At 41.1% G+C, this 26,394-nt stretch overlaps 1 protein-coding gene across 9 annotated transcripts in view; it reads left to right on the plus strand.

Annotated features, from left to right (window-relative positions):
- Positions 1–26,394, plus strand: part of LOC124776292 (mitogen-activated protein kinase kinase kinase kinase 5) — a 305,769-nt gene that overhangs the window by 230,040 nt on the left and 49,335 nt on the right. For 7 of the 9 annotated variants that reach the window (XM_047251199.1, XM_047251200.1, XM_047251202.1 and 4 more), the window contains 2 exons: positions 13,355–13,489; positions 13,593–13,750. In XM_047251199.1, the coding sequence (XP_047107155.1) occupies positions 13,355–13,489; positions 13,593–13,750 (293 nt within the window). The remainder of the gene's footprint in view (positions 1–13,354; positions 13,490–13,592; positions 13,751–26,394) is intronic. The other 2 variants (XM_047251204.1, XM_047251207.1) reach the window with 1 other exon arrangement.

Here is a 26,394-nt window from a genome sequence, read left to right on the forward strand (position 1 = left end):
GTTCTTATTTTTATTCCTCCAGAACTTTTTTTTAATGAGTTTGCACTCAAACTTTCTTTTTAGAGTAATTCCTGTTCACAATATTGTGAAAGGGAAAGTTGCTACTCACCACATAGCAGAGATGCTGAGTCGCAGATAGACACAACAAAAAGACTGCCACAAATATAGCTTTCGGCCAGTAAGGCCTTCATCAAAATTAGATGACAAACACACACATAGAAACTCTTACAAACGCAACTCACTCACATGATTGCAGTCTCAGGCAACTGTTTTTATTTTACCAGTTTGATATAACTCTGGAACTCTGATGAAGGGCACAACTGACCATGAAATACTTTTTATTAGTTATTACTACATGTACCTTCAGGTATATTTACGTACTTGTAAGCAGAGGCTTCTGCAGCCAGTGTCACTGTTAATAAAATTCTTCTGGACTGTTGATCGCATTGTCAGTATACAACACAGTCTAATGTTTCACCCACTGTTGAAAGTGGCCTTCCTCAGGGGTTTGTGGTGAGCTGACTGCTGAATGAAAGAGACTTTACATCTTAAGTTGTAGCAGAGGAAGCTGTATATGTAATTTGATAGGGTACTTGAGGATAGGACAGGTGTTAGGAATTCTTTATTAGTCTTTATATTATTCCTTGTCATTGGTGGATAAAGACGTGATTGATGGGTGTTTACATAGTTTTTTTGCCGTTGGTGGAAACAGGCGAATTAGAAAAGGACGGTAGTTTTGACGTAGCGCTGTTTACTTATTGCCAGGCGTGGGCTACAGTGTGTCTCTGCTCTGTGTGCATACGACCACTATTGTCTGCCATGCACCTGTGTGAGTTGCTTTGCGCATGCTGTCCTCCCATAGCATTGTCATTGCTGGCAGCAAGGACACTGGAAGCCTATACCCTCCATGTCTATTCATGTTGGTGGGTTGCTTGGCCATTTCTATCGCCATTAATCTTCCACCTCAACGTAAATGGCTGTTTCACCAGTACGCAGGCTTTATGGAATATTATTTCCTTATCTCACTGATTCTTGTGTTCCATCACCGTCGACCTGGTGCGTTGCCCCAAACAGATATATCTTCCGTGCTCTGCAGTTCGTGCGTGGTTCAGCCGCCCCGTTTTGCCTACATAGACCAGTCCACATTCGTAATCAATTTCATTGACTCCTGTAGTCTTTAGCTTGTTGACTGTATCTTTCATTGAGTCTAGAACATCTTTTATTTTGTAGATGCTCTGAAAGATTGCCCACACATTCAGTGACCCCTTGTACATATGGTAATAGGATTATGTTCTTTGCTTCCTTCGGCTCTTCCTTATTACCTTCATAGTTTTATCTGTCATATTCTCGCCATAATCATTGGTTCCAAAAATGGATCTGAGGTTTTGTAGTTCCGCCTTCAGGTGTTCATCATTGCTGATCCTGTGGGTCCTCCTGGTTGAAGTGCGAAGGGCGGACTACTTCTGTGTAGGATGATGGTGGGAGGAGGCGTGGAGGTACCTGCCTGTGCTGGTGGCTTTTCTGTATACTCTGTGGCCATGTTTACCATCAGGCTTTCAGTGAACTTCCACGTCAAGGAAAGGCAGCACCCCATTCTTTTCAATCTCCATAGTAAATTGTATTTTACTATGCTATTCATAGAGATGTTGGTGCAACTTCTGTAGTTCTTCCTTCTCATGTGGCTAGATGTTGAAGGTATCACCAGCATATCAGAGCCAGCAATCGGTGTAATGTGGTGAACTGGAGAGCTGTTTCTTCAGATGCCTCCATGAAGATGTTTGCTGCAATAGTCGAGAGAGGGTATACCACACCTACACTGTCTGCCTGTTTATAAAATTCTCCTTACCACCAGAAATAGATGATTGTTAAACAGTGGCGTACTAGTTCGCAGATGTCAGGTGCCACATGTTGCTCTACGATGATCATCGTGTCTGACACTGGTACATTTGTGAATAGAGACTTAATGTGAAAACTAACCATCAGATCCAGAAAGACACACTTTCCTTTTAAAAATGTCACTTCTTACAGTTGCCTGTCAGATGCAAAATTTAAACAAAACATCAGCAGGGAGGAATGCCATGCCATCCTGTGGCTGAAGAAGCAGCCTCACTTAGTAGTAATACAGGCAGTCAAGAGCAACGCCACCGTGGCACTGAACACAACAGACTACAACAGATGAATGGAAGATCTTATTAGAAAACCTATTTGACACACCCAAGGACTTATCCCACAGGTACCAGGGATATATGGGGTACCAAAGGCCCTCAAAAAAGATATGAATCCGCGTGTGCCCTGGCTCAGTAGATGTCGAAGCTCTAGTGCCAGTTCTTTTGCTAGTTTGTAGGACGGTGAACTAATATTATCAACTATAAATGGAAATTCCTCTTTGTGGACGTTTGGTACCCCTTATATCCTTGGTGCCTGTGAACTTGCGGGATGAGGCTTTTGGCCATGTTGAAGTTCATTCTAGTTAGCTTCAGCAGTGCTTGTGTCGATTTGATTATCATGGCTGTCAGATCACCCTTAAGTTTCCTATGAATAGGTTCTCTAAGAAGGTCCTCCATTTATTTTTTGTGGTCTGTTGTGTCCAGTACCATGGTGGCATTGCCCTTGTCTGCCTGTATCACTACTAAGTGAGGGTTCTTCTTCAGCCCCACGGTAGCTTGGAGTTCTTCCCTTACATATTGCATCTGATAGACAACTGTAAGAAGTATCATACACACTAAATTTTTTGCTTTGTGATTTTTTTTTTCAAAAATTAGAATAGATGGATAAGGAAAAAAATGCCAGTCTGAACATGAGCTTCTTATCCTGTAATATTTCCATCCAAGTTGTTTCACACACCATGGCACCATTATCAGCTAGAGTTATTTGAGAAAGATCTGTTTTCAAACCCGAAGCTGATAACGCAATGCTGTGGTTTTTGTCCAGGGCAGTATAATTATATCAATTATACAAATACTTTTTGCTGCTCCCCACCTTCTTTTGACAGTTGAGGTTTGTTACTACTATGGATGTCTGAACCTAAGGAAAGGTATCTCAGTAACAGAATAATTTTATAATCTTGACTAGATTGTGATATAATCTTGACTAGATTGTGACAGTTACAGTGCAATGCAGTCTCTGACTGTGAATCTTGCTTATTTTTATAATGGTTATTTAAATAATTTGCCATTGAAAGTGATGTGCAGCCTCAAAGAATTTTCACCTGCTGAAAGAATTGTTGTAGAGGTTTCAGAGAACAACATGCCTATTAAAACCAGTTGGGGAGCACTTGAAACATGTGTGCAGACAGAAAATCATTGAATGGTTATGAAAGCTATATTATTTCATAACTGAAACACACAGCAAAAATTCAGACAGTCCATTTTAACAGTCTTTTGGTATGCGTACAACTGTCAATATGTTCCACATACACTCCTGGAAATTGAAATAAGAACACCGTGAATTCATTGTCCCAGGAAGGGGAAACTTTATTGACACATTCCTGGGGTCAGATACATCACATGATCACACTGACAGAACCACAGGCACATAGACACAGGCAACAGAGCATGCACAATGTCGGCACTAGTACAGTGTATATCCACCTTTCGCAGCAATGCAGGCTGCTATTCTCCCATGGAGACGATCGTAGAGATGCTGGATGTAGTCCTGTGGAACGGCTTGCCATGCCATTTCCACCTGGCGCCTCAGCTGGACCAGCGTTCGTGCTGGACGTGCAGACCGCGTGAGACGACGCTTCATCCAGTCCCAAACATGCTCAATGGGGGACAGATCCGGAGATCTTGCTGGCCAGGGTAGTTGACTTACACCTTCTAGAGCACGTTGGGTGGCACGGGATACATGCGGACGTGCATTGTCCTGTTGGAACAGCAAGTTCCCTTGCCGGTCTAGGAATGGTAGAACGATGGGTTCGATGACGGTTTGGATGTACCGTGCACTATTCAGTGTCCCCTCGACGATCACCAGTGGTGTACGGCCAGTGTAGGAGATCGCTCCCCACACCATGATGCCGGGTGTTGGCCCTGTGTGCCTCGGTCGTATGCAGTCCTGATTGTGGCGCTCATCTGCACGGCGCCAAACACGCATACGACCATCATTGGCACCAAGGCAGAAGCGACTCTCATCGCTGAAGACGACACGTCTCCATTCGTCCCTCCATTCACGCCTGTCGCGACACCACTGGAGGCGGGCTCCACGATGTTGGGGTGTGAGCGGAAGACGGCCTAACGGTGTGCGGGACCGTAGCCCAGCTTCATGGAGACGGTTGCGAATGGTCCTCGCCGATACCCCAGGAGCAACAGTGTCCCTAATTTGCTGGGAAGTGGCGGTGCGGTCCCCTACGGCACTGCGTAGGATCCTACGGTCTTGGCGTGCATCCGTGCGTCGCTGCAGTCCGGTCCCAGGTCGACGGGCACGTGCACCTTCCGCCGACCACTGGCGACAACATCGATGTACTGTGGAGACCTCACGCCCCACGTGTTGAGCAATTCGGCGGTACGTCCACCCGGCCTCCCGCATGCCCACTATACGCCCTCGCTCAAAGTCCGTCAACTGCACATACGATTCACGTCCACGCTGTCGCGGCATGCTACCAGTGTTAAAGACTGCGATGGAGCTCCGTATGCCACGGCAAACTGGCTGACACTGACGGCGGCGGTGCACAAATGCTGCGCAGCTAGCGCCATTCGGCGGCCAACACCGCGGTTCCTGGTGTGTCCGCTGTGCCGTGCGTGTGATCATTGCTTGTACAGCCCTCTCGCAGTGTCCGGAGCAAGTATGGTGGGTCTGACACACCAGTGTCAATGTGTTCTTTTTTCCATTTCCAGGAGTGTATATGTATGAATTTTTATTATTTTTGGGAAGTTTGCAAAGTAGAAGAGAGGCACTGCCAGAAATGAAGCTGTGTGGGTGGGTTATACCAGGGACTTCTGGAAAGTTTAGAAAGGAGGGGAGAAGTTGTCGCAGAATTGAAGTTTTGAGAGTGGGTCATTAACTGTACCTGGGTAGTGTGTTATGTAAGAGCATAATCTGTGAAATTCAGAGTTCTGGATTTGAATCTCAGTCCAGCACACAATTTTAATCTGCCAGAAAATTACAAAACAGCACAGAATTTCAAAAAGAAATACTTTTCAGAAGATACACACTTGGATTAGACTGTATTGTGGAATCGAGTAGTGTGTTTAAACAAACTAAATGAAAGATAATTTAAAATTTTGAGTCATGTTTTTGTGCTTGGTTAAGTGTTTCACCTCACTGAAGTAAAAAATAAAATTAAAAAAACAAAAAAAGAAAAAAAAAAAAACAGGAAATTTGAGTAGTCAATTTAAATTGTGAAGTGTATGAATTCCTGAACTATGCCATATGAGAAAAATTAGCATCATAAAAAAATTATTGTTTTGAAACACCAGGAATGCTGCTGACAAAAAATTACATTCATATTTAATATCTTAGTCTTCTGCAAAACACTGTGTTTATTTAGCAGACACAGGCATGACATGCCGGGGATGCAGTGACGATTGAAATTTGTATGGAGGTAAAACAGTCACGGGTCACACACAGTTTGATTTACCAGCACCGACTTAGGTCTTCAGATATGATCATCATCAGATATTCATTGCCATGGTGCAATACCTGGGGGAATTACATACTTTTCTCCTTTTTGTTACCCAAAATGAATAGTAGAAGAAAAATTTTGTCTTTCGCATAAGTACACATTATTAAATGTAAATTTATTTTACAAAGTTAAAGAAGCTGTAGAATTTATCCAGATGAGTTATGGTTTAACTTTCTTTAACCATTGTTAGTGGCGGAGTATTATTTCTCATAGTTCTCTGACGTCCTAAGCATTTTCTGAGGTATTTTGCATACAGTTATGCTGTCATAATATGTACTGGCTGAGCCTTACAGTGCAACTGGCATATTTTTCCCTGCAAAAGACATCATTAGGGAATGATTTGCAGCACCAGTGACTATAGTGTAATTCAGTCATGGAAGGAATAAACAGCCCCCCCCCCCCCCACACACACACACACACATGTGTCTTCACTGGATTGATGCTACAACCTGACTGGAGTAAAGGATTTTATTGAATGGAAGAACAAGAAAGAGGGAAGAAGAGGGGAAGTGACAGCTGTTGGGGAGAGACAGAAAGGGAAAGAAATAGAATGTGGCACCAGAAAACCCATCCTGATGCAGGGAGGTTAAGTTGTGTGTGGCAGAGGATCAAGTAAAGGAGTGAATTGAGAAAGAAAGGGGGTGACATGCAGTAATAGTGTAAGTGTTGATTGTTGCAGGAAAATGGGAAGTGTGGAGACATGATTTGTGGTGGAAGCTAGTCAGTGTCTAGTGGAGATTGAGACCAGAAGGATTGCAGGATCAGAGGGTGTGTTCTAATGACATTTCCCCTGTATTTAATTCACAGAAGCTGGTATTGTGGCATGAATCATAAAACAGCCATTATACAGTAGAGATTGTTCTGTTCGGAAGCTTGCTATGCCACTGGGTGCTCAGCTTTGGTAGCGGCCATAGTTTGGTGTTGCTAATTCAATCAGATGGACAGCTGTTTGGTGGTCATCCAAATGAAATGGCTGTGCGGAAGTTACAGCAGAGCTGGTGTATGGCATGACAGTTTTCACAAGTGGCCTGGCCACAGGTACACTATCTGAGAAACCTGGAATAATGTGTGCTGGTTAGTTGCATCAGACTTACCTTTCACCTAAGGCTTTCACAGGCATGCGGGGTGTTCTGAAATTCCCATTACAAACTTCCAGGACTTGCAGAGGGGGATGAGTGGATAACATTTTCAATTGAAACCCATGTCTGAAAATGTAGCATTTGAAAACATTTTGGCAATGTGACCACTTTTACAAGTAAATGATAGTTTATCAGTTCATACAGTGAACAGTTTTTTTAAACTGAGCTGTTAAAACTATTAAAAATGAGACTGGATGAAATGACCAATGATCTGCTGTAGCTGTATTTGTTCAGGGCAATTATAAACACAAACAACTGGTTTCACAGCTTTTAAAAAATATATAAAAAATATAAATGCTCTGTCATAGATTACAGATTGCCACAGAATAACAGTTGGCATGGCTAGGTAAATTTCTCAGCTCCTCTCAACTGATAAAAAAACAGTCATCAATGATGAATGTCATGTTTGTGTTAAGTCGCAAACTGTACACTTTCTGATTAAAATAGGCTCTTGTCGGACTGTGTCAAGCAACAGAATGCCCCTTCTAGATGTTATTCAGGGAAGTACAGGGCCCTGTAGTGACAAAAGCTGACACACTCGTGTGTATATGCCCCCAATGTAGCAGCATAAGCTACAAGCGTCCCACGTGTTGTCAAAGTTTGTGCTGTGGCTGCCATCCGGGTACTTTTGCAAGTAATTGAGTAGACATGACCCAGTACATCACTTGTTTTACAGTTCCACTTATTAACAACCAAAGAAGTTAGTTCTGTGGTCATTGACGGGGTCTCTTCAATGTGATGCAGTATGGCACTTTCCAATGTAGATGTGCGTCGTCTCCTTGGAGTATCACAGTCACGCCTGCTGACATTGTTGGTGCCCTTTCTCGAAGTCATTGCGTAATTGTAGCAAAAAGGGTATGCGATGGAGTCAGACATTCTGGAGAACAATCTTGATAAAGGTGACAAGCAGCTCTTCCGTTACCATGATGTTTGCCATTCAGAAGGATCCTGTCTTGTGTATTCTGCAAACACGTACTCAGCCATGCTGCTCTAACACTCACAGACATGTGAAAGAGGCTTGAACCAGGTCAGACAGATAGGATAGATGTCAAATGACAGCAGCCGATCCAATGTAAACCCCCCCCCCCCCCCCCCCCCCCCGCCAAACATGACTACCTTGTTGCATAACGCTACCTGGCAACCTCGTTTTCAAATGGCTGTAGCATAGAAATGGTACATTTCCAGACATGGATTCCTGTTCAGAATATTATGTACTTACTCCCTCTACAATTCGTAGAAGTTTGTAACAAAAATTTCTGGACATCGTGTATAAGCCATGAAACGGGTTAGGGGTTGGCCTAGCAGAAGGATGAACCAAGAAATTTAATAATTGATAGGGTGGCAAAGTACCATTCTGGGAGAGGGAGGGTGGGTTAAATGAAAAGTAGTCAAAGTGGAGGATGATGATACACTGTTCTAGTCCAGGATGATGTGGTATATAATTTGGATTTGTGGGGGGGGGGAATCCTTTGGATTAAATTGAGGTATCTGTGTGGATATGCTCTTACTGTTCTCTCCACAGTCTCTTTCCTTTGTTCTATCGTGTCTCCTCCCAAACACACTCCACTTCGTTGTATGCCACACACAACTTTTAACACCACCCTTTACTAAGATTTTAAGGCTTTCCAATTCCTTGATGTCAGTATTGGACAGAGTTATTTTTGCTCACACCCTTTTTTGCCATTGTTTTTTGTGTATTGTAATTTATTTTTTGTAAAATAATTTCTTCGTATATATCTACTGAAGCATTGTGGCATTAATGTTAACCATTTGTGATAATTGCCATTATCACCGCTTGTATTCCATTGTCTATATTATTCTGTATTTTTATTTAAAATCACATATCCATACCATTTTGCTCTTTCTATCAGTAACATATAGAAATTGTGTTGTGGGCAGAATCTTTTCAAAGGGTTTTAAATTATCATTAACATGTGCATCTTACCTCATTAACATGTGCATCTTACCAGATTTATAGCAAATAGTACTGAAAGATTGTCATCATCTTGAAAGGTGGGCATGTCCGCAGCAGGCTTATCATTAAGATGTAGAGTTAAGTAAACATTCTTAGTTCATGCTCACATTAACTGAATGAATGGGTGTAAGCCACAGTATGAAATCACCACTGGCATTGAGCTGTCAGTGCACTCATCGCCTTACATAATTTGAAAAAATCGTGAGACCACACTAACTACACACCTACAGACCTGCTGTCTGGTTTCTGTATTGTTTGGCTCATGGAAGGCATGCAGCTTTATATATCACTGTAAGTGATGACCTTTTGCAAGGTCAAGGTACCCCACTCCAAATGTCAATTGTAGGTACTTATCTTCACAGTTTTCGATGATAGAGTGGTTAAAATAGACCTACATTCATTGACAGCAGTAATTCTTGTTGGGTTTGAAACTGATTGTCAATAACAAGTCGTGACACTCGTCTCTGTCACCTTTATGTCAGCAGTTGAGGGTCCTGTAACCACCTGATACCAGTTCGGCATCATCTACAGTGTCAATGTTCTCAAGAATGCAGAGTTTTTAGATATTTTTCCAACAAAAGAAATCGTTTTTTTAGCTGTTCACAATAGTTTTTCATCTTGGTGTTCCTGTAGCAGGCACTGGCAGACTTTTATAGATACTGACAGTTGATACACCAGTATGTCACTTGAAAAACTGTATTAGAAATAAGACTAACATAGCTAGAATGTTACGAAAGAACAAACTGGTTTACTGTGCTTTAATTTTTGCCCAATTAACAATGAGCCTGTTTGATTTCACGAAAGATCTAAAAATACTGTTATATGGTCTATCCAAATAATTAACTGATCTCCACAATGCATACACAAAAGAAAAGATCTTGGAGGAATCCAGAAGTTATATAACATTTTACATCCAAACAAACATTTGTGATTGGTTGGGGAGTAATTACATTGGTGCCAGAAGAATGAGCAGTGGCTGCTCTGAATTCATATCCTCTGCAAATTGAGTTTAGGTGATTAATCAAGAATACTGGATCATCTGTTGAAGATCTTAATACCCCATTATAGTGTGAAAAGTAGGAAAGGTTCCTGTAGACTGATGACCCAAAACATTATGACCACCTGCTAATAGAATGTTGGCCCACCTTTGGGTCACTTTGTGGCTGTAATTTTGTGTTGCATGGATTTGAAAAATCCTTGGTAAGTTTCTGGAGGCATGTGGCACCAGATGTCCATGCACACGTCCTAAAGTTCCTGTAAATTTACAGCCTGGTGGATTTTGGGTAAAGAGCTGGTGCCCAATAGTATCTTGACTTATTCCATCCAGTTCAGATCAGATGAATTTGGTGACCAAAATCTCAATGTGAGTTCACTGTCATGCTCCTGAATCCACTGTAGCATGATTCTGGCCTGTTGATGAAGCATGAAGGGAGACATTTGGTCTGAGATAATTCACAAAGTCCATAGCTATCATAGTGCCTTTGATTACTACCATAAGTCCCACGCAAGGCCAGGTGAATGCTCCCTGTAGCATAATACTGCCCTCACTGACCTGTATCTGTGACGCATGCATGTTTCGAGCGTGCATTATCCTGAATGTCACTGTATCTGGACGTGACCATCGGACTGGTGTAACAACAACTGTGATTCATTTGACCAGGTGACATGTTTCCATGACTCCATGGTCCAATCCAAATGAGTCTGTGTCAATTACAATCATAACTGATGATGATGTTGGGTCAGAATGGGAACACATAGGGGTTGCCTGCTGTGGAGCCACATGTTCAACAGTGTGCATTGAATGGAGTGCTCTGAAACACTTGCACTTGGCATCACCATTCTACTCTGCCATCAGATTTCCCAAAGACCGCCACCTATCCTGCTTTACAGGGCAGGCAAGCCTCCAACCTCCATTTTTTGTGATGAGTCGAGGACATCCAACACCTTGTCCCATGAACTCATGCTTTCACTGCCCTGCAACTACTCTCCATACATTCTCTCAACAGTAGCACATGTACAGCAAACCAACCCCACCATTTCAGAGATGCTCATTCCCAGGTGCCAGACCATAACCATGTGCCCTTCGTCAAATGTTTATGTCAGTGATTCGTCCATTTGTGGCCCATATCACGGCTAGTTTGATTCCCCTTTTGTCTTTTGCTCCCTTCTTCACAGAATATGTGGTGTGCATATAAACTTCCCTTACAATGTCATCTGCCTGCAATGCCACCAGGCAGCATTTAATCCTCCAGTGGACAGTCATCATATTGTTTTGGCTCATCATTGTATATTGAAAACTACAATCAGAAATAAGTCTTTATCCAGCAGATATAGATACTGGTGTCAGCATATCAGCAGGTAAGGAAATGGCCACATAAAATAGTCTATGCGAAGGAGGTGTCACAGATGTGCAAATGCAGACAATGGCAGGCATTCTATCGTTTGTGGAAAGCAAACTAACACAAAAGATGCATCCATTTTATTGTGTTTCATGAAAAAATTATACCGTACTGTCTTAAATTGTTAATGAAACTTCATCTTTAAGAAGTTGTTATTTGGGGAAAAAATGACATAAAATATTACTGAAATCATCATTTCCCTTCAAAAAGGGAATAAAGATGCTTATTTGAGATGATTAACAGTTGGAACTAGGTATTTATTGTGTGTGTGGAACAAGGTATTTATTGTGTGTTTAAAAGATTAAATTCCGATTGACATGGCATGGTTGTCTGCACATAAAGAAAGATATGATGCAACTATTTAAGGGTTAATTTCTGTTCACTTTGTTTAGATTCTGTTAGTCTTACCTCTGAGCATTAATGACCAACTTGTCCATATAACATTGCCCTATCATGCTGCATGCCATTATTCTTTTGTTTTCTTTTTACTACCCCATACTGTGATCGTACCAAGATATAAACACCACGTTTAAAAATGTATTTAAATGAAACACTTGCTGAGAACAAACTTGCAAAATAACTCCTGTTCTTCTTTTCTTTTAAACCAATATTTTAATTTATTTTTACAATGCAGGGTGTCCACATGAAACCTCTATGATTTCCAAATGCCATTAAAAAAAAAAAAAAATCATTTAGCTGAAGGGGCAGAAGCTGAGGGATATCAAATTGTTCAAGCATTTCCAAATAAACATTTCGTGGTTCTGTTTGCTTGATGAATAAGAATGGTTCAGCTGTACTGTCTTTCACTAGTGCACACCACACATTCACATTTTTGCTATCTGTGACATATTCCTGAAAACTGTGGGGTTTTGTTGAACCTTCAGATGGGAAAGTTGTACTGTTTAACTGTCCCTCATGTGTGGAAAATTGCTTTGTGAGAGAAAATGATATTTCCTTGATAACTGGGACTTTGGCTGATTCGGTTATAACACAACCAGTGCTAGCATGCTGTTTTGTAATGATGCTGCCACCTCTCTCAACTCTAATAATTGAGTTACAAATGTTCCAATGACTGATAATTTGAGGAAATGGATAATTACGGGTTTGATTAAGAAGAGTTATTGTTAGTATACCATATGGTTTATTACTGACAACATTACTTATAGGAAACACTTTTAAATGTGCACAGTTTAGCAGTATTCTGCATGCCACAATAAGACACCAGTCTTTTCACATTGAATCTCTAAACTGAAAAAATGTGACATGAGTGATCATATTCCAAATGAATTAGTAATTTAATTAGAACAGTGCCAGACCATGTATCTTCTCAATCCAACCTCTACGCTCGGACCCTCTGACTGTACTCTGCGGGACTGCCGTGCTAAATGCTCACACCCAGCAACAACAATCAGACATTATTCAAAATAGTGTCTGTGGGCAGCGATTACTTTTGAATTCTACCTGAGCAAAATCAGAGATAGCGATACATTTACTTTTGAATGTCACACATAATGACCAGTAAATAGGATCCTCACACACTCCAACCTCTCAATAGTGAATCCAGTGCAAAGCTGCAAATCACTTCACTTCAATGCTTGCGTGATTTGAACTTTGTAAGGATGCGGCATCTTGTGAACTTTTCACCAATGGATGTTTAGCTCTCAGTGCTTCACAAACTGGCTTTGATGGACTTCTTTGGAAGGTGCCTCTGATCTCCTCCACCATTTCATCAGATGTGCATTTTTCTGCCAGATCTTGTCTGCCTGTTTACACTGCCTTTGGATAGAAACTTGTGGTAAAAAGTCTTAATTGTCTTAATGTCTAATGAGTCCCCTTGAAATTCACATCAGAAGTTTCTTAGGGCAGCACTGTATAATTTAATTTCTGCTTACCACACCATGCATTGGGCTCTCTCTTGAGTTGTGGTCATTTCTAATAATTATTTAACATCTGAAACAAAACAAAAAGAATTGTTTAGAAAATATATACACACACTTTTTGACTTGCCTGTTAAAAAATGAAGCTTCAGACCGCAAATATTTGTATTATAGTTCTTTCATTAATAACATTGGAAATCAGGGAGATTTCATGTGGGCATCATGTATTAAATTGCACGAAATTATGTTAACTCTCCATTCTAATAAACATCTGTCATCCACCGACGGAACAACATTTACCTAACATTGAGCCTTTACAAATATATTTATTCATAACTGTGTAGGCTCAGGATCATCACCAAGAAAGCACAATTCTCTGGATGAAATGTGTGGAATAGTGGCAACATTGACAGTCAATGGGCAGCGACAGCGCTCTCTTAGTGATAGTGGTGCTGCAGACAAGGAGATTTGTACTAATGGTGAGTAAGTTGGTTGCTGGTATCAGTTTGTAGAAAAGATAGTTTTTTTTACAAATAAAGTATTGTGATAAACCTAGGGCTAGAAACACTGCTTGTGATTTAGGTGATGCACTGGGATCTGGTCCTGAACCAGATTTGTTGTCTGATACACCTCCAGTCCCACCACGAAGAAGGGAAAAGAAGAGACTGACACCTCCAAGACCAGTGAGCAATGGTTTGCCTCCAACACCCAAAGTTCACATGGGTGCATGCTTTTCGAAGGTAAGTGCTCTCAATAGAGGTGAGACTTGTAGTGCACCTCTGACTGTAACATGTTATTTCGTTTGCAGGAGGACACAAAATTTGTAATAAATGTCCCATATTTATTTATTTGTAGTATTTTGACATTAGTGTTCTCTTCCAGTGCAGATAAACTTCAACAACTAATGAGATCACTTAATAGTGCATGCATGAAAGTAATATATATATATATATAAAAAACCACCACTTCCTGATGAAAAGTGAAGCACCAGAAGGGGTGGCAAGAACAAAATGAAATGAAAAATCATAGCTTGAGAGAATATGTGATGTTTCACTGATTACAAAATCAAGTGAGATTTACAAAGAACTTGGCAGTATGAGTTCACTTATCAGTGTGAAGTTAGACACCCTCTGACTAGATGCATACACCATTTCAGTTGGGAAGGATGGTATAAAACTGTTCCATCCTCTCTTGAGCCAAGCTGGCCCCAACTTTTGAAACTGTCCTTGATAACATGGGTACTAGCACTGGGACAGGGTTGATATCAGAGCTGGTCCCTCATATTTTGTTGGGGATAGATATGGGAATCTTGCTGGCCATGGGAGTACCTCAACATCACACAAGCAACTCCCAGAGAGACATATCATGCTCTAGTTTCTTCTCCCTGAACCTTAATTTCTTTCCCAATTCCTCTGCGAATTCCTTCACAGTGTGCTGAATGTTCAGACTGAATAACATCTACAACAACCTATAATCCTTCTCACTCCCTTCCCAGCTGCTGCTTCCTTTACATATTCGTTGAGTTTTATAACTGCAGCCTGTGTCCTCAGAGTCTTTCGTAATGGCACACATGAATAAAATGTTCTCGATTTTAAAGCCATGTCACTTTGAATAAAATCCTCGAGCTTTTGATGACCATCTCCACCATCGTAGTCAGGAGTTCACTGACTGCTGGGGCTGCTATGGTTTCCTGCTTTTATAGGCATGATGTCATCATCAGCAGCCAATCAGATAGACCCAATGTGGCGCATGCGCCTAAGTCGACCCAGACAGCTAGCGGAGCTAATTCCCGTGGCAGCACCAGTGACATCAGGTGGCGCCAGGGGCAGACGCCACATTTGAAACTGCCGTTCCCGCATCATGCATCTGTCTTTGCTTTCTTTCGATGTCCAATGCCCACCCCCATGCCCTGCTGAGTGTGTCCCCCTGGTCTCTGTTGAAATTATTGTTGTTTAAACGAATATCGGCCGCATCCTTTATAATGGAGTCCCAATATGTAGATGCATGAGCTAACACTTTTGTATTTTCAAACTGTATTTTATGTCTGTTTTCTAGGCAATGCTCCGCTATGGCCAACTCGTCAAGCTCCCTTTGTTTTATATGGCGCTTGTGCTGAGCAGAAGGCTCCACAACCGTGCGAATTGTTTGTCTGATATACATGCTGCTACATTCACAGGGTATACCATACACGCCGGACACTCAAAGAGCACTGTCGTCTTTAACAGGGCGCACCATATCTCATATCTTGGGGGCCAGCTGGAATACTGGTCTTAGCCCATGTTTCTGCAGCAAACGTCCTAACTTACTGCTAGTTGCTCCACAATATGGCAGGAATGCAGTTTGTTTGGCCTCTTCTACTGATTCACCAGGTGTCTTTTGTCAGTGGCCCTTGCAAGCCAAGATTATCTCTGACTATGACCACCTACAGTCTGAATTGCAGAACTTAAAACATGTTTTCGGGGAAAATGGATACAGCAAAAGAGACATCGCAAATGCTTTCAAGGGCTGCCAAAGAACACCTGGTGAATCAGTAGAATAGGCCAAACAGACTGCATTCCTGCCATATTGTGAGACAACTAGCAGTAAGTTAGGACGTTTGCTGCAGAAACATGGGCTAAGACCAGTGTTCCGGCCCGCCCCCAAGATACGAGATACGATGCACCCTGTTAAAGACGACAATGAGCTTCAAGTGTCCGGCGTGTATGGTGTACCCTGTGAATGTGGCAACATCTATATTAGATAAACAATTCACATAGCTGCAGAGCATTGTGCTGAGCACAAGCATCATATAAAACAAAGAGAGTTTGACAAGTCAGCCATAGTGGAGAATTGCCTAGAAAGCCGACATAAAATACAGTTTGAAAATACAAAAGTGTTGACTCATGCATCTACACATTGGGATTCCGTTATAAAGGAAGTGGCTTAGATTCGTTTCAACAGAGACCACAGGGGGACACTCAGCAGGGCATGGGGGTGGGTGTTGGACATCGAAAGAAAGCAAAGACAGATGTGCAACGTGGGAGCGGCAGTTTCAAACATGGTGCCTGCCCCTGGCACTCCCACGGGCAATAGCTCCGCTATCTGCCTGGGTCGACTTACCCACAAACGCCACATTAGGTCTATCTGATTGGCTGCTGGTGATGTCATCATGCCTATATAAGCAAGAAACTGTAGCGGCCCCAGCAGTCAGTGAACTCCTGATGACCGCGGCGGAGATGGTCATCGAAAGTTCGAGGATTTTATTCGAATTGACACGGCTTGAAAACCGAGAACGTCTTATTCAACTGCAGTCTGGTTTATGTAGACGCTGTAAATAACCTTTTATTCCATGTATTTTATCCCTGCACCATTCAGAATTTCAATGAACATTTACCAGTCAGTACTGTCAAAATCTTTCTCTGAATGGGTTTGCCTTTCTTCAGCCTACCTTCTAAGCCAAGTAATAGGGTCAGTATTACTTCACGTGATCCTACATTTATCCAGAACACAAATCAATCTTCTGTGTGATCGGCTTCTGCCATGTTTTCCATTATTCAGTAAATAATTTGTGTCAGTATTACGCATAGGTGACTTATTAATCTGATGGTTCAGTAATATTCACACCTGTCGCCACTTGGCTTCTTTGGAATTACAAAGTCTGACAAGGGACCTTACAAAGTGGCCCTTCCTAATTTTCATCATACGCATAGGCTGTAAAGGCAAATGCAGTGACATCACTTTCTGAAAGCAGTACAGCACAGTTCCAAAGAAACACACACACACACACACACACACACACACACACACACACACACGAAGACAATAAGATTTCCAAATGCTGTTAAATAAGAAACAACTGTAAAAAAAAATTAACGAACTTGTCAGTAGCTGAATGTGTAGTGTAAAAAGGTTATAATCATAGAATCACTGGTCAGAACATCTCTAGTAGCGTACTACTTTTATTTTTTAAATTCCATGCTTATCAAAAAATTGTAATTTTAACTAACAAATATTGAATCACAGTTTTTTAATAAAAAAAAATACAGTTCTATGACTCAATGCAATGTTCATGTAATTGTTATCCTGATATTAACTCTTGTGTTACCACTAAAATCAAATTTCAACTCAAGGAATTAATTGAAACTATTTCAAGAGGTTATTTTAAAATGGTAACTTGAAAGAAAATAAGGTTTACCTTTTTTTAGTTTTCTCGTGTTATAACTCGAACATTTTTTCTCAAATAGATGAAGCTTTATACACTGACGGGGGAAAAAAAAATCATGCTGCCAGGAAGGAGTTATGCCACATAAACAAAAGTCGATAGGTCTGTTTCTATATCTGAAAGACAATGTCTGTTCAAAATTTGAACAGCAGTTGGCACCATAGTGACACAGTGAACTGTTAAAAATTGATTACTTCTAGGACAGCTCCGAGCGAGATGCCTGTAGTGTACATTCCACTGACTAACCACCGCCATTTGCAATTTCAGTGGTGCGAAGTGAGAGCTCGTTGGAGGACAGAGTGGAGGTCTGTTGTGTTTTGTGATGGAAACTGGTTCTGCTTTGGTGCCAATGATGGCCATGTTTTGATTAGGAGGAGGCCAGTTGAAAGCCTGCAACCAACCTGTCTGTGTGCTAGACACATTGGACCTACACCTTTTGTTATGATTTAGGGTGCAATTTCATATGACAGCAGGAGCACACTCATGGTTATCCCATGCACCCTGATTGCAAATCTGTACATCTGTCTGGCGACTCAATATGTTATGCTGCCATTGATGAACAGCATTCCAGGTGGTGTTTCCCAGTGTGATAGCGCTCACATGCATACCGCTGTTGTAACCCACCATGCTTTACAGAGTGTCAACATGTCGCCCTGGCCTACTCATTCACCAGGTGTGTCTCCAATCAAGCACAAGTGTGACACTATTGGATGACAACTCCAGTGTCATCCACAAACAGCATTTATTATTCCTGTGTTGACTGACCAAGTGCATCAGGCATGGAACTCTATCCCACAAACTGCCAACAGGCACTTGTGCAACACAATGCATACACGTTTGTGTGCTTGCATTCTACATTCTGGCTGTTGCACCAGTTATTAATGTGTCAACATTTCACAACTGCAGTGGCTTATCTCGCGCTTACATTAACCTGTGACCTTCCAATTTTTCCCACTGAAATATGTTACCAAGAAAAATGTGTTCTTGAAATTTCATTACTCTTCATTAATTATTTTTTCATATTGCGATTTTTCTCCATCAGTATATTTTCCAAAATAGACTCCACAATAATAACTTTGGCACCCTTTGTTTAGTGACACACTCTGTCCAGTACTGCATCTTAGAGCACCTGTTTTTTTCTGCTCACTAAAATCTGGAGCACATTTCACTCGTGGCAGCAAAGCAAAGCAGTCTGTATCATAGGCATGGGATGGTGTACACCATATGTAAACTCAGCCAAGAGGTGAAATCAGTGTGAAACAAGACCAAATGACTTCGTTCCATGGCTCCATAGTCCATGTTTTATGGCTTTGGCATCATGTTTTCCTGTTATGGGCATTTGCATCATGGATGTGTGGTTTTGAAATTCAAGTTTGCTGGGCTGTTCCTAGTGTATGAGGCTAATTCCTGTTGTTTTAGTGCTGACATTCAGTTCTGTAGTGACTTTTGCAGCTGCCATCCACTTATTTTTCATCATAATCCTCTTCAATGACTGTCTGTCATGATCACTCAGCATACACTTTTATGTGCATTGTAATTTAATGAATTTTTTCTGCTTTCCCTGTATCTTTACATGCTATTATTCTTTGACAAAGTGCATCTTGTGAAACCGAGCACTTCAGTTGCCTTGGTTACAGAAGCACCCACCATACAAGCACTAGTAATTCCCCTGACATTTGAATTCACCTAGCCCCGACATAACGACTCATGACTACTTTTGACTATGACTATTGCTTGCAGCTTATTGAGGGCATTACACAAGTGCCGTTTATGGACAAATACAACAGTACCACCTAAATGCTTGGCTGGCATCTGCATTTATATTCAAGCATGCATTTCTTGTGGTGTTTCCATATTTTTGTCCAACCACTGTATTTCTCACTTTCTGTAGACAGCTAGCTCATTATGGACATAGTTTTTATAAAATTTCATGTTTGTTTATTTCCTGATTGTACCAATGAATGTTCTCCTAAGGCTTCCATATACAAAGTGTATTTTAAAAATAATACACATCTACAGTGTTTCTTTGCAGCACTTTAGGATGGTTGAGTTCCATCACTTAAGAAACTTTACTATTTCATCCAAGATACCATCCCCGCTAATTTCTCAGGTAGCTCGTGGAAATGCCATCAGAAACCTTTTCCATTGAAGGAAAGATGACATCCATGCATGTTTTGTTTCAATCCACTGAAAACTATTGAAATTACTTCTAAATGTGTAATCTGTATATGTACGTTTAGACGAAAATAGCTACTTTGAAAAGAGACACTGCTCCATATCTTGTATTGCTTAGCTGCTGTTTTTATCTAATACTTTGTTGTTTATGTATTTTTCATGCGGTATATGTTAAAGCTTCTGCATCACATAGATAGCTATACATACCCAAAGATTACGAAGCTGCTACATTGACGAGCCAAAACATTATGACCACCTGTTTATTAATGTCGTGTTGTTCCACTTTTCAAACACAGTTCACCAGAGATTCTGCTTGGCATGGATTCTACATGCCTTTGACAGGACTCTCGAAGTATGTGGCATCACATGTCCCCAAACAAGTCAAGCAATTCCTGCAAGTTACAGGACGGTGGTCTGTGGGCACGCAGCTAGCTCCCGATACGTGTTCCAGTGAGTACAGATGGCTAACATTTGCTGGCCAAGACATTAATGTGAATCATTATAATGCCCCTCAAACCATTGTTGCACGATTGTGACCTGGCAACAAGGACAGTTACCCTCCTGGAAGATGTCATCGCCATGGGGGAAGACTTCAAGCATGAAGCGATGCAGCTGGTCAGCAATAATGTTCACATAATTCATGGCGGTGATGATGCCTTCGATCACCATCGCAGATTCCATGGAAGTGCAGCTCAGTGTAGCCTGTAGATAATTCTGCCCTCATTGGTCTACATCTGTGGTGCAGAGCATGTTCCATGCACCCATTCGCGCAGATGACGTCTTTGTAAGGACCCAATCATCAACCTGGTGTAACAAGAAATGTGATTCATTTGACAAGCGACCCATTTCTATTGATCCACGGTGAAAATTCAGTGATTCTGTGTCCACTGCAATCATAACAGACAATGTCATTGGGTCAACACAGGAACACCAGGGGTTGTGTGATATGCAGCTACATGTTCAACAATGACTTGTGAACTGTGTGCTCTGAGACACTTGTGCCTGCACCAGCATTGTACTCTGTTGTCAGATCTGCCAAAAATCACTGCCTATTCTGGATTACACAGTGGAGGATCCTTCGACCTCTATGTTCTATGATGAGACATGGTTGTCCAATACCATACGGCCTACTCATTGTTTCACCATCCTTCAACCACTCTTCATAGGTACTCGCAACAGAAATACACCAACAGGCAATCAGCTTTGACATTTCAGATGTTCTCATTTCCAGCTGCAAGGCCATATCAATGTGCCCTTAGCCAAAACCACTTACGTCAGTGGTGTTCCACATTTGTGGCCCCTATCTTATCTATAGTTACTGGCCATTTCTCTCTCTTCAGCTTACAGGCTACTGTGTCACATGCCTGCTACACCACCAGGAGGCATTCAACCTCGCGATCAGCAGTGGTCATAATGTTCTGGCTCAGCACTGTACACCATAATATGACAATAGCTATAGGCAAATATGAATGTCTTTTCTACAGTTTATCACTCAACCCATCACTGTCAGGAAATGATTGAGGGGACCCTTGTAGTTACATGAAGGTCATTTGATACAACATGAGTGACTGTCCGTGATTCAGCATCACAGTCACAAGATGGTGATGAAGATTTGCCACACTTGTGGAGAGTTTCTATACATCTTATAACATGACTGCTCCATGCGTGCGTGTTATATTATGACGTTACTGACATCTCTCTCAACTCCTTTATGTAAGAAACACTTATTTCAGTGTAACTTGTGTCTGATTAAGAATAGTTATTGTTAGCAGATCACAAACAGTAAGATTTATTGTCAGTTGTGTTACTCTTAGCAAACATTTTTAAATGTTCACAGTTCAGCAATATTATGCATGTCACTAAGCGACCTTCATCTTTTCCGTATGCCACTATGTGACATCAATCTTTTCACACTGAAACTCTCAAACGAACAAATGCAGCATGAATGATCATACTACAGACAAATTAGCAACTTCGGTGTCACTCTGTGCATAGTCTCAGTCTGACTGCTCGGTTCGGATGCCCAGACTGAACTCTATTACTCAACTCTCTCCACTCAACTGCCATGCTAAGCACACACCCCAGCAACAACAGTCAGAATTTACAAAAACATTGTCAACGGGCAGCGATTACTTTGAAATTCTACCTCATCAATACCAGAGGTAGCTGCATCATTGCCACTGTGCTTGAGCAGACTGATAAATTTACTCTCAAGTTTTACAGACAGTTGCAGATGTACTTGTCTTGAAATATGATGATATAGGATCTTCACATATCCCAGCATCTCAAAACAAAAATTTTGCCTTGAAATTTATGGTGACATAAAGTTTCTTTGTGAAATTAGAGAGAGAGAGAGAGAGAGAGAGAGAGAGAGAGAGAGAGAGAGAGAGAGAGAGAGTCTGTGACATTACCAGCAAACTATTTATATTATGACAATGAAAATGTTGGTAGTGAAAGATTTGCATAATATAGATAAATGTTTTAAGTAAAATACACTAATGTTAATAATTAACAAAATAAGAGATGAAAAATCCAATCCAATGACATAAATATATAAGTACCTCAACATTTGTCACAGTACTTCACTGCAGTGTAGACTCTTCTTCATCTACATCTGCTACATCAACGTAGGTACTTTACAAGCCACCATACAGTGCATGTCAGAGTGTACCCCGTACTACTACTAGTCGTTTCCCTGCCTGTTCCACTTGCAAATAGAGCAAGGGAGAAACAACTGTCTGTATGCCTCAGTATGAGCCCTAATTTCTTGCATTGTCATAGTCCTTATGTGCAATGTATGTTGACGGCAGTAGAATTGTTCGGCATTCAGCTTCAAGTGCTGGTTCTCTAAATTTTCTGAATAGTGTTTCTCGAAAAGAAATTGCCTTCCCTCCAGGGATTCCCATTTGAGTTCTCGAAGCATCTCCATACATCTGCATATTGTTCGAACCTACCAGTAAAAAATATAGCAGCCTGCCTCTGAATTGCTTCAATGTCTTTATTTAATCCGATTTGGTATGGATCCCAAACACTCGAGGAGTACTCAAGGATAGGTTGAACAAGTGTCCTACATTTGGTCTCCTGTGCAGATGAACCACACTTTCCCAGAACTCTCCCAATAAACCGAAGTTAACCACTCACCTTTCCAGCCACAGTCCTCACATACTCTTTCCATTTCATATCACCTTGCAATGCTACTCTCAGGTATTTAAATGATGTGACGGTGTCAAGCAGGACACTACTAATGCTGAACATTATAGGTTTCTTTTTTTTTTTTACTCATCCATATTAACTTAAACTTTTTTTACATTTGGAGCTAGCTGCCATTCATCACACCAATTAGAAATTTTGTCAAGTAGTCTTGTATCCTCCGACCGTAACTCAATTCGACACCTTAATGTACACCGCAGTGTCATCAGCAAACAACCTCAGATTGCTGCCTTCCATGTCTGCTAAATCATTTATGTTTATAGAGAACAATACTGCTCCTATCACACTTCCCTTGGGAACTCCTGACGATACCACTGCCTCTGATGAACACTCACTGTCGAGGACATGTACTGGGTTCTGTAACTTAAAAAGTCTTTGAGCCACTCGCTTATCTTTGAACCTGTTCCACATGCTTGTACCTTTGTTAAAAGCCTGCAATGGGACACCATGTTAAGTGCGTTATGGAAAAGTATAAATATGGAATCGGCCTGTTGCCCTTCATTCGTAGTTTGCAGGATATCATGTGAGAAGAAAAGATAAGCTGAGTTTCACACGAGCAATGCTTCCTAAAACTGTGCTGATTTGTGGTCTTAAGCTTCTCAGTCTCAAGAAATTTATTATATGTAAACTGAGAATATGTTCAGGGATTTCGCAGCAAACGAAAGTTAGGGGTATTGGTCTGTAATTTTGCGGATCTGTTCTTTTACCCTTGTTATATACAGGAGTCACCTGTGTTTTTATCCAGTTGCTTGGGACATTGTGCTGGGTGAGAGATTCAGCATAAATGCAAACTAGATAAGGGCTAATGCAGTAGAGTACTCTTTGTAAAACCGAACTGGAATTCCATCCAGGCCTGGTGACTTATTTGTTTTCAAAATTTTCAGTTGTTTCTCTATGCCAGGGATGCTTATTACTATGTCTTCCATACGGAAGTCTGTCTGATGGTCAAATGATAGTATGTTTGTACAATTTTCATGTGTGAACAATTTCTTGAATGTGAAATTAAAAACTTCAGCATTTGTTTTGCTATCTTCAGCTGCCCCATCAGATTGGTTAACATGAGACTGGATGGAAGCCTTAGACCCACTTAGTGATTTTATGTAGGACCAGAATTTTTACGCTTTCTGTGCCAGATATTTTGCTAAGGTATGATGGTGATAGTTGTTGTATGCTTCTTGCATAGATCGTTTCACAGACACACGCATCTCTAGTAACCTTTGCTTGTTGTCATTTGTGTGTTCGCCTTTGAACTGAGAGTGCAACAGCCCCTGCTGCCTCAGCATCTTCTGAATTTTGTTATTAAACAACGCTGGGTCTTTTCCATCCTTAGCCCACTTACTAGGCACATAACTCTCTAGACCATGATTTACAATCTGCTTAAACTTTGCCTTTAATTCCTCTATGTCCATCTAACTGGAACTAAGTGTTATCAGTTCACTGTAAGTGAGGTGCTAACAACTGCTTATGTGCTCCTTCTAGCAGCAACATTCTCATAGCCGTTTGGACTGATTTATTAACTTTTATAACCATTGTTGCTATAATGACATCATGATCACTAATCCCCGTTTCCATACTGATGCTGTTGATATGGTCCCCACTCTTTGTAGCTACAAGGCCTATGATATTTCCATTGCGTGTGGGCTGCCAAACTAGCTCATCAACATAGCTTTCAGGGAACATATTCAAAAGCATGTCACATCACGGTCTGTCTATACCCACCACAATGAATTCATAGACATCCCAATCTATACTCAGTAGGTTAAAGCCACGTTCAATAGTATTGCATGATCTGGGTATTTACGTGCCAGTGACTTTAGAACTGTCACAGTGGAATTGGATGGCCAGTAAAAACATCCAACAATTAACTTGCTTTCACCTAGACCTGTCATACACAACTAGACAGCTTCACTGCGATGCTTTATGGACTGATTTATTAACTTTTGTAACCATTGTTGCTATAATGACATCATGATCGCTAATCCCTGTTTCCATACTGATGCTGTTGATACAGTCCAGACTGTTTGTAGCTACAAGGCCTATGATATTTCCATTGTGTGTGGGCTGCCGAACTAGCTCATCAACATAGTTTTCAGGAAACATGTTCAAAAGCATGTCACATCACGGTCTGTCTATACCCACCACAATGAATTCACAGACACCCCAGTCTATACTCAGTAGGTTAAAGCCACGTCCAATAGTATTGCATGATCTGGGTATTTACGCGCCAATGACTCCAGAACTGTCACAGTGGTATGAGGTGGCCAGTAAAAACATTCAACAATTAACTTGCTTTCATCTAAACCTGTCATACACAACTAGATAGCTTTACTGTCTTGCTCAACTTCAACTTCATTAAAGAGAATATTTTTGTCAGCTGCAATGAGCACTCTCCTCTACCCATATGGCCTCTAACCTGTCTTTCCAATATACATTCCATGACTCTTTTTGTTATGTAACTTAACTGATACTATAGAAATGTCACACAAACTCAAAGACTCGCGTCATAGCTCCGGCTCATGGCTATGTTGGTAAACGAAACAGCCACCAGGTTGTCTGCTGGGGAAGATAACTGCCCAGCCACTTCATGCAGTGCAGTCATGTGTGTTGTTGTGGTGTTTCACAGGAACCAATATGCCGCTCCACAGAAGGCTTGCCAACTGTTGACCTTGCATATTGTGATGTCATTTACCTCATATGAGCCACTTCCTTGCACGGGCTGACGTAATGATGATGTACTGTTGCCAGCCGGTAGATCTTGAAAACAAAAAGGAAACAGGCAGCAGAATCACTCCAACACAGAATTCATACTGCTCAGCATGGACATTACAGCCATGTATGACAATTAGTTTAATAGTATACTGTCACTAAATAGCTTGTAATACCCCATAGTTCAGTCAACTACATATTGACATTTTGCACACAGATACATACGTCCACTAATACAAGGTTACTGGTAATTAACAAATCACAGGAGGCATGCCCTTATACTACAACACTGGGATAGATACTCAACCAATCTATGCCACCCTATCATTCTGACTATGTTATTCATTTACATTTTCATTTGCTTCCATATGCCAATGGTACATGTTGAAGTCCAAAATTTTTTTCGCCATTAACTTTCTCTAACCCAAAAGAATCTTGATACCCTATTCACTGAATTTTAAATTCCCCCAAGTAATAATGCAGAAATTTCTTAATTTTGTACAAAATGGATTTCACCAAATGGTTGTGTCTTGCGGTTCTTGCCATTGACATCTTCTCTATCTACTTCAAAGCCATTTGCTGTCCTCCTCCAGTGGTTAATTGAGTTGGTGATGGAAAATTAATAAACTCATTGAAAACATTGTCTGGCTCTTTGCCATGTGAATCTGAACAGTCATCCTAGTTTGTGTATTATATGTTCAGCAGGGTTCAACAAAGGCCTGTTCAATGATGTAGCAATGTTAGCCACCAGATTTTCTCAGTGGAAAGAACTGAACAGATTTTGAAAATAATTCAGCCACTACGAAGAATTGTGGGAAATTCCCACAAGACTTTGGAAGGCATCCGGAAAGATCCCAACCAGTGATTTCACCCATTTTTTTTTTGTGGGAGAATATTGTGCACAAATGTTGCAATGTAGGCACTTTGGTATGCAAATGTAAGTCTCAATCTTTAATAGTCATTTGTACTTCCCAAATATGTCTTCAAAAATCACTTGCTTTTGAAGTTGCTGTAAATATTTCTTCAGATCAAAATGTGCAAAACTTGTGAGGATATATTAGGTCAAAACATAGAAAACACATTGTGGTATGC

Source organism: Schistocerca piceifrons, chromosome 2, assembly GCF_021461385.2.
Source record: "Schistocerca piceifrons isolate TAMUIC-IGC-003096 chromosome 2, iqSchPice1.1, whole genome shotgun sequence".
In the NCBI taxonomy this organism is placed as follows: domain Eukaryota; kingdom Metazoa; phylum Arthropoda; class Insecta; order Orthoptera; family Acrididae; genus Schistocerca; species Schistocerca piceifrons.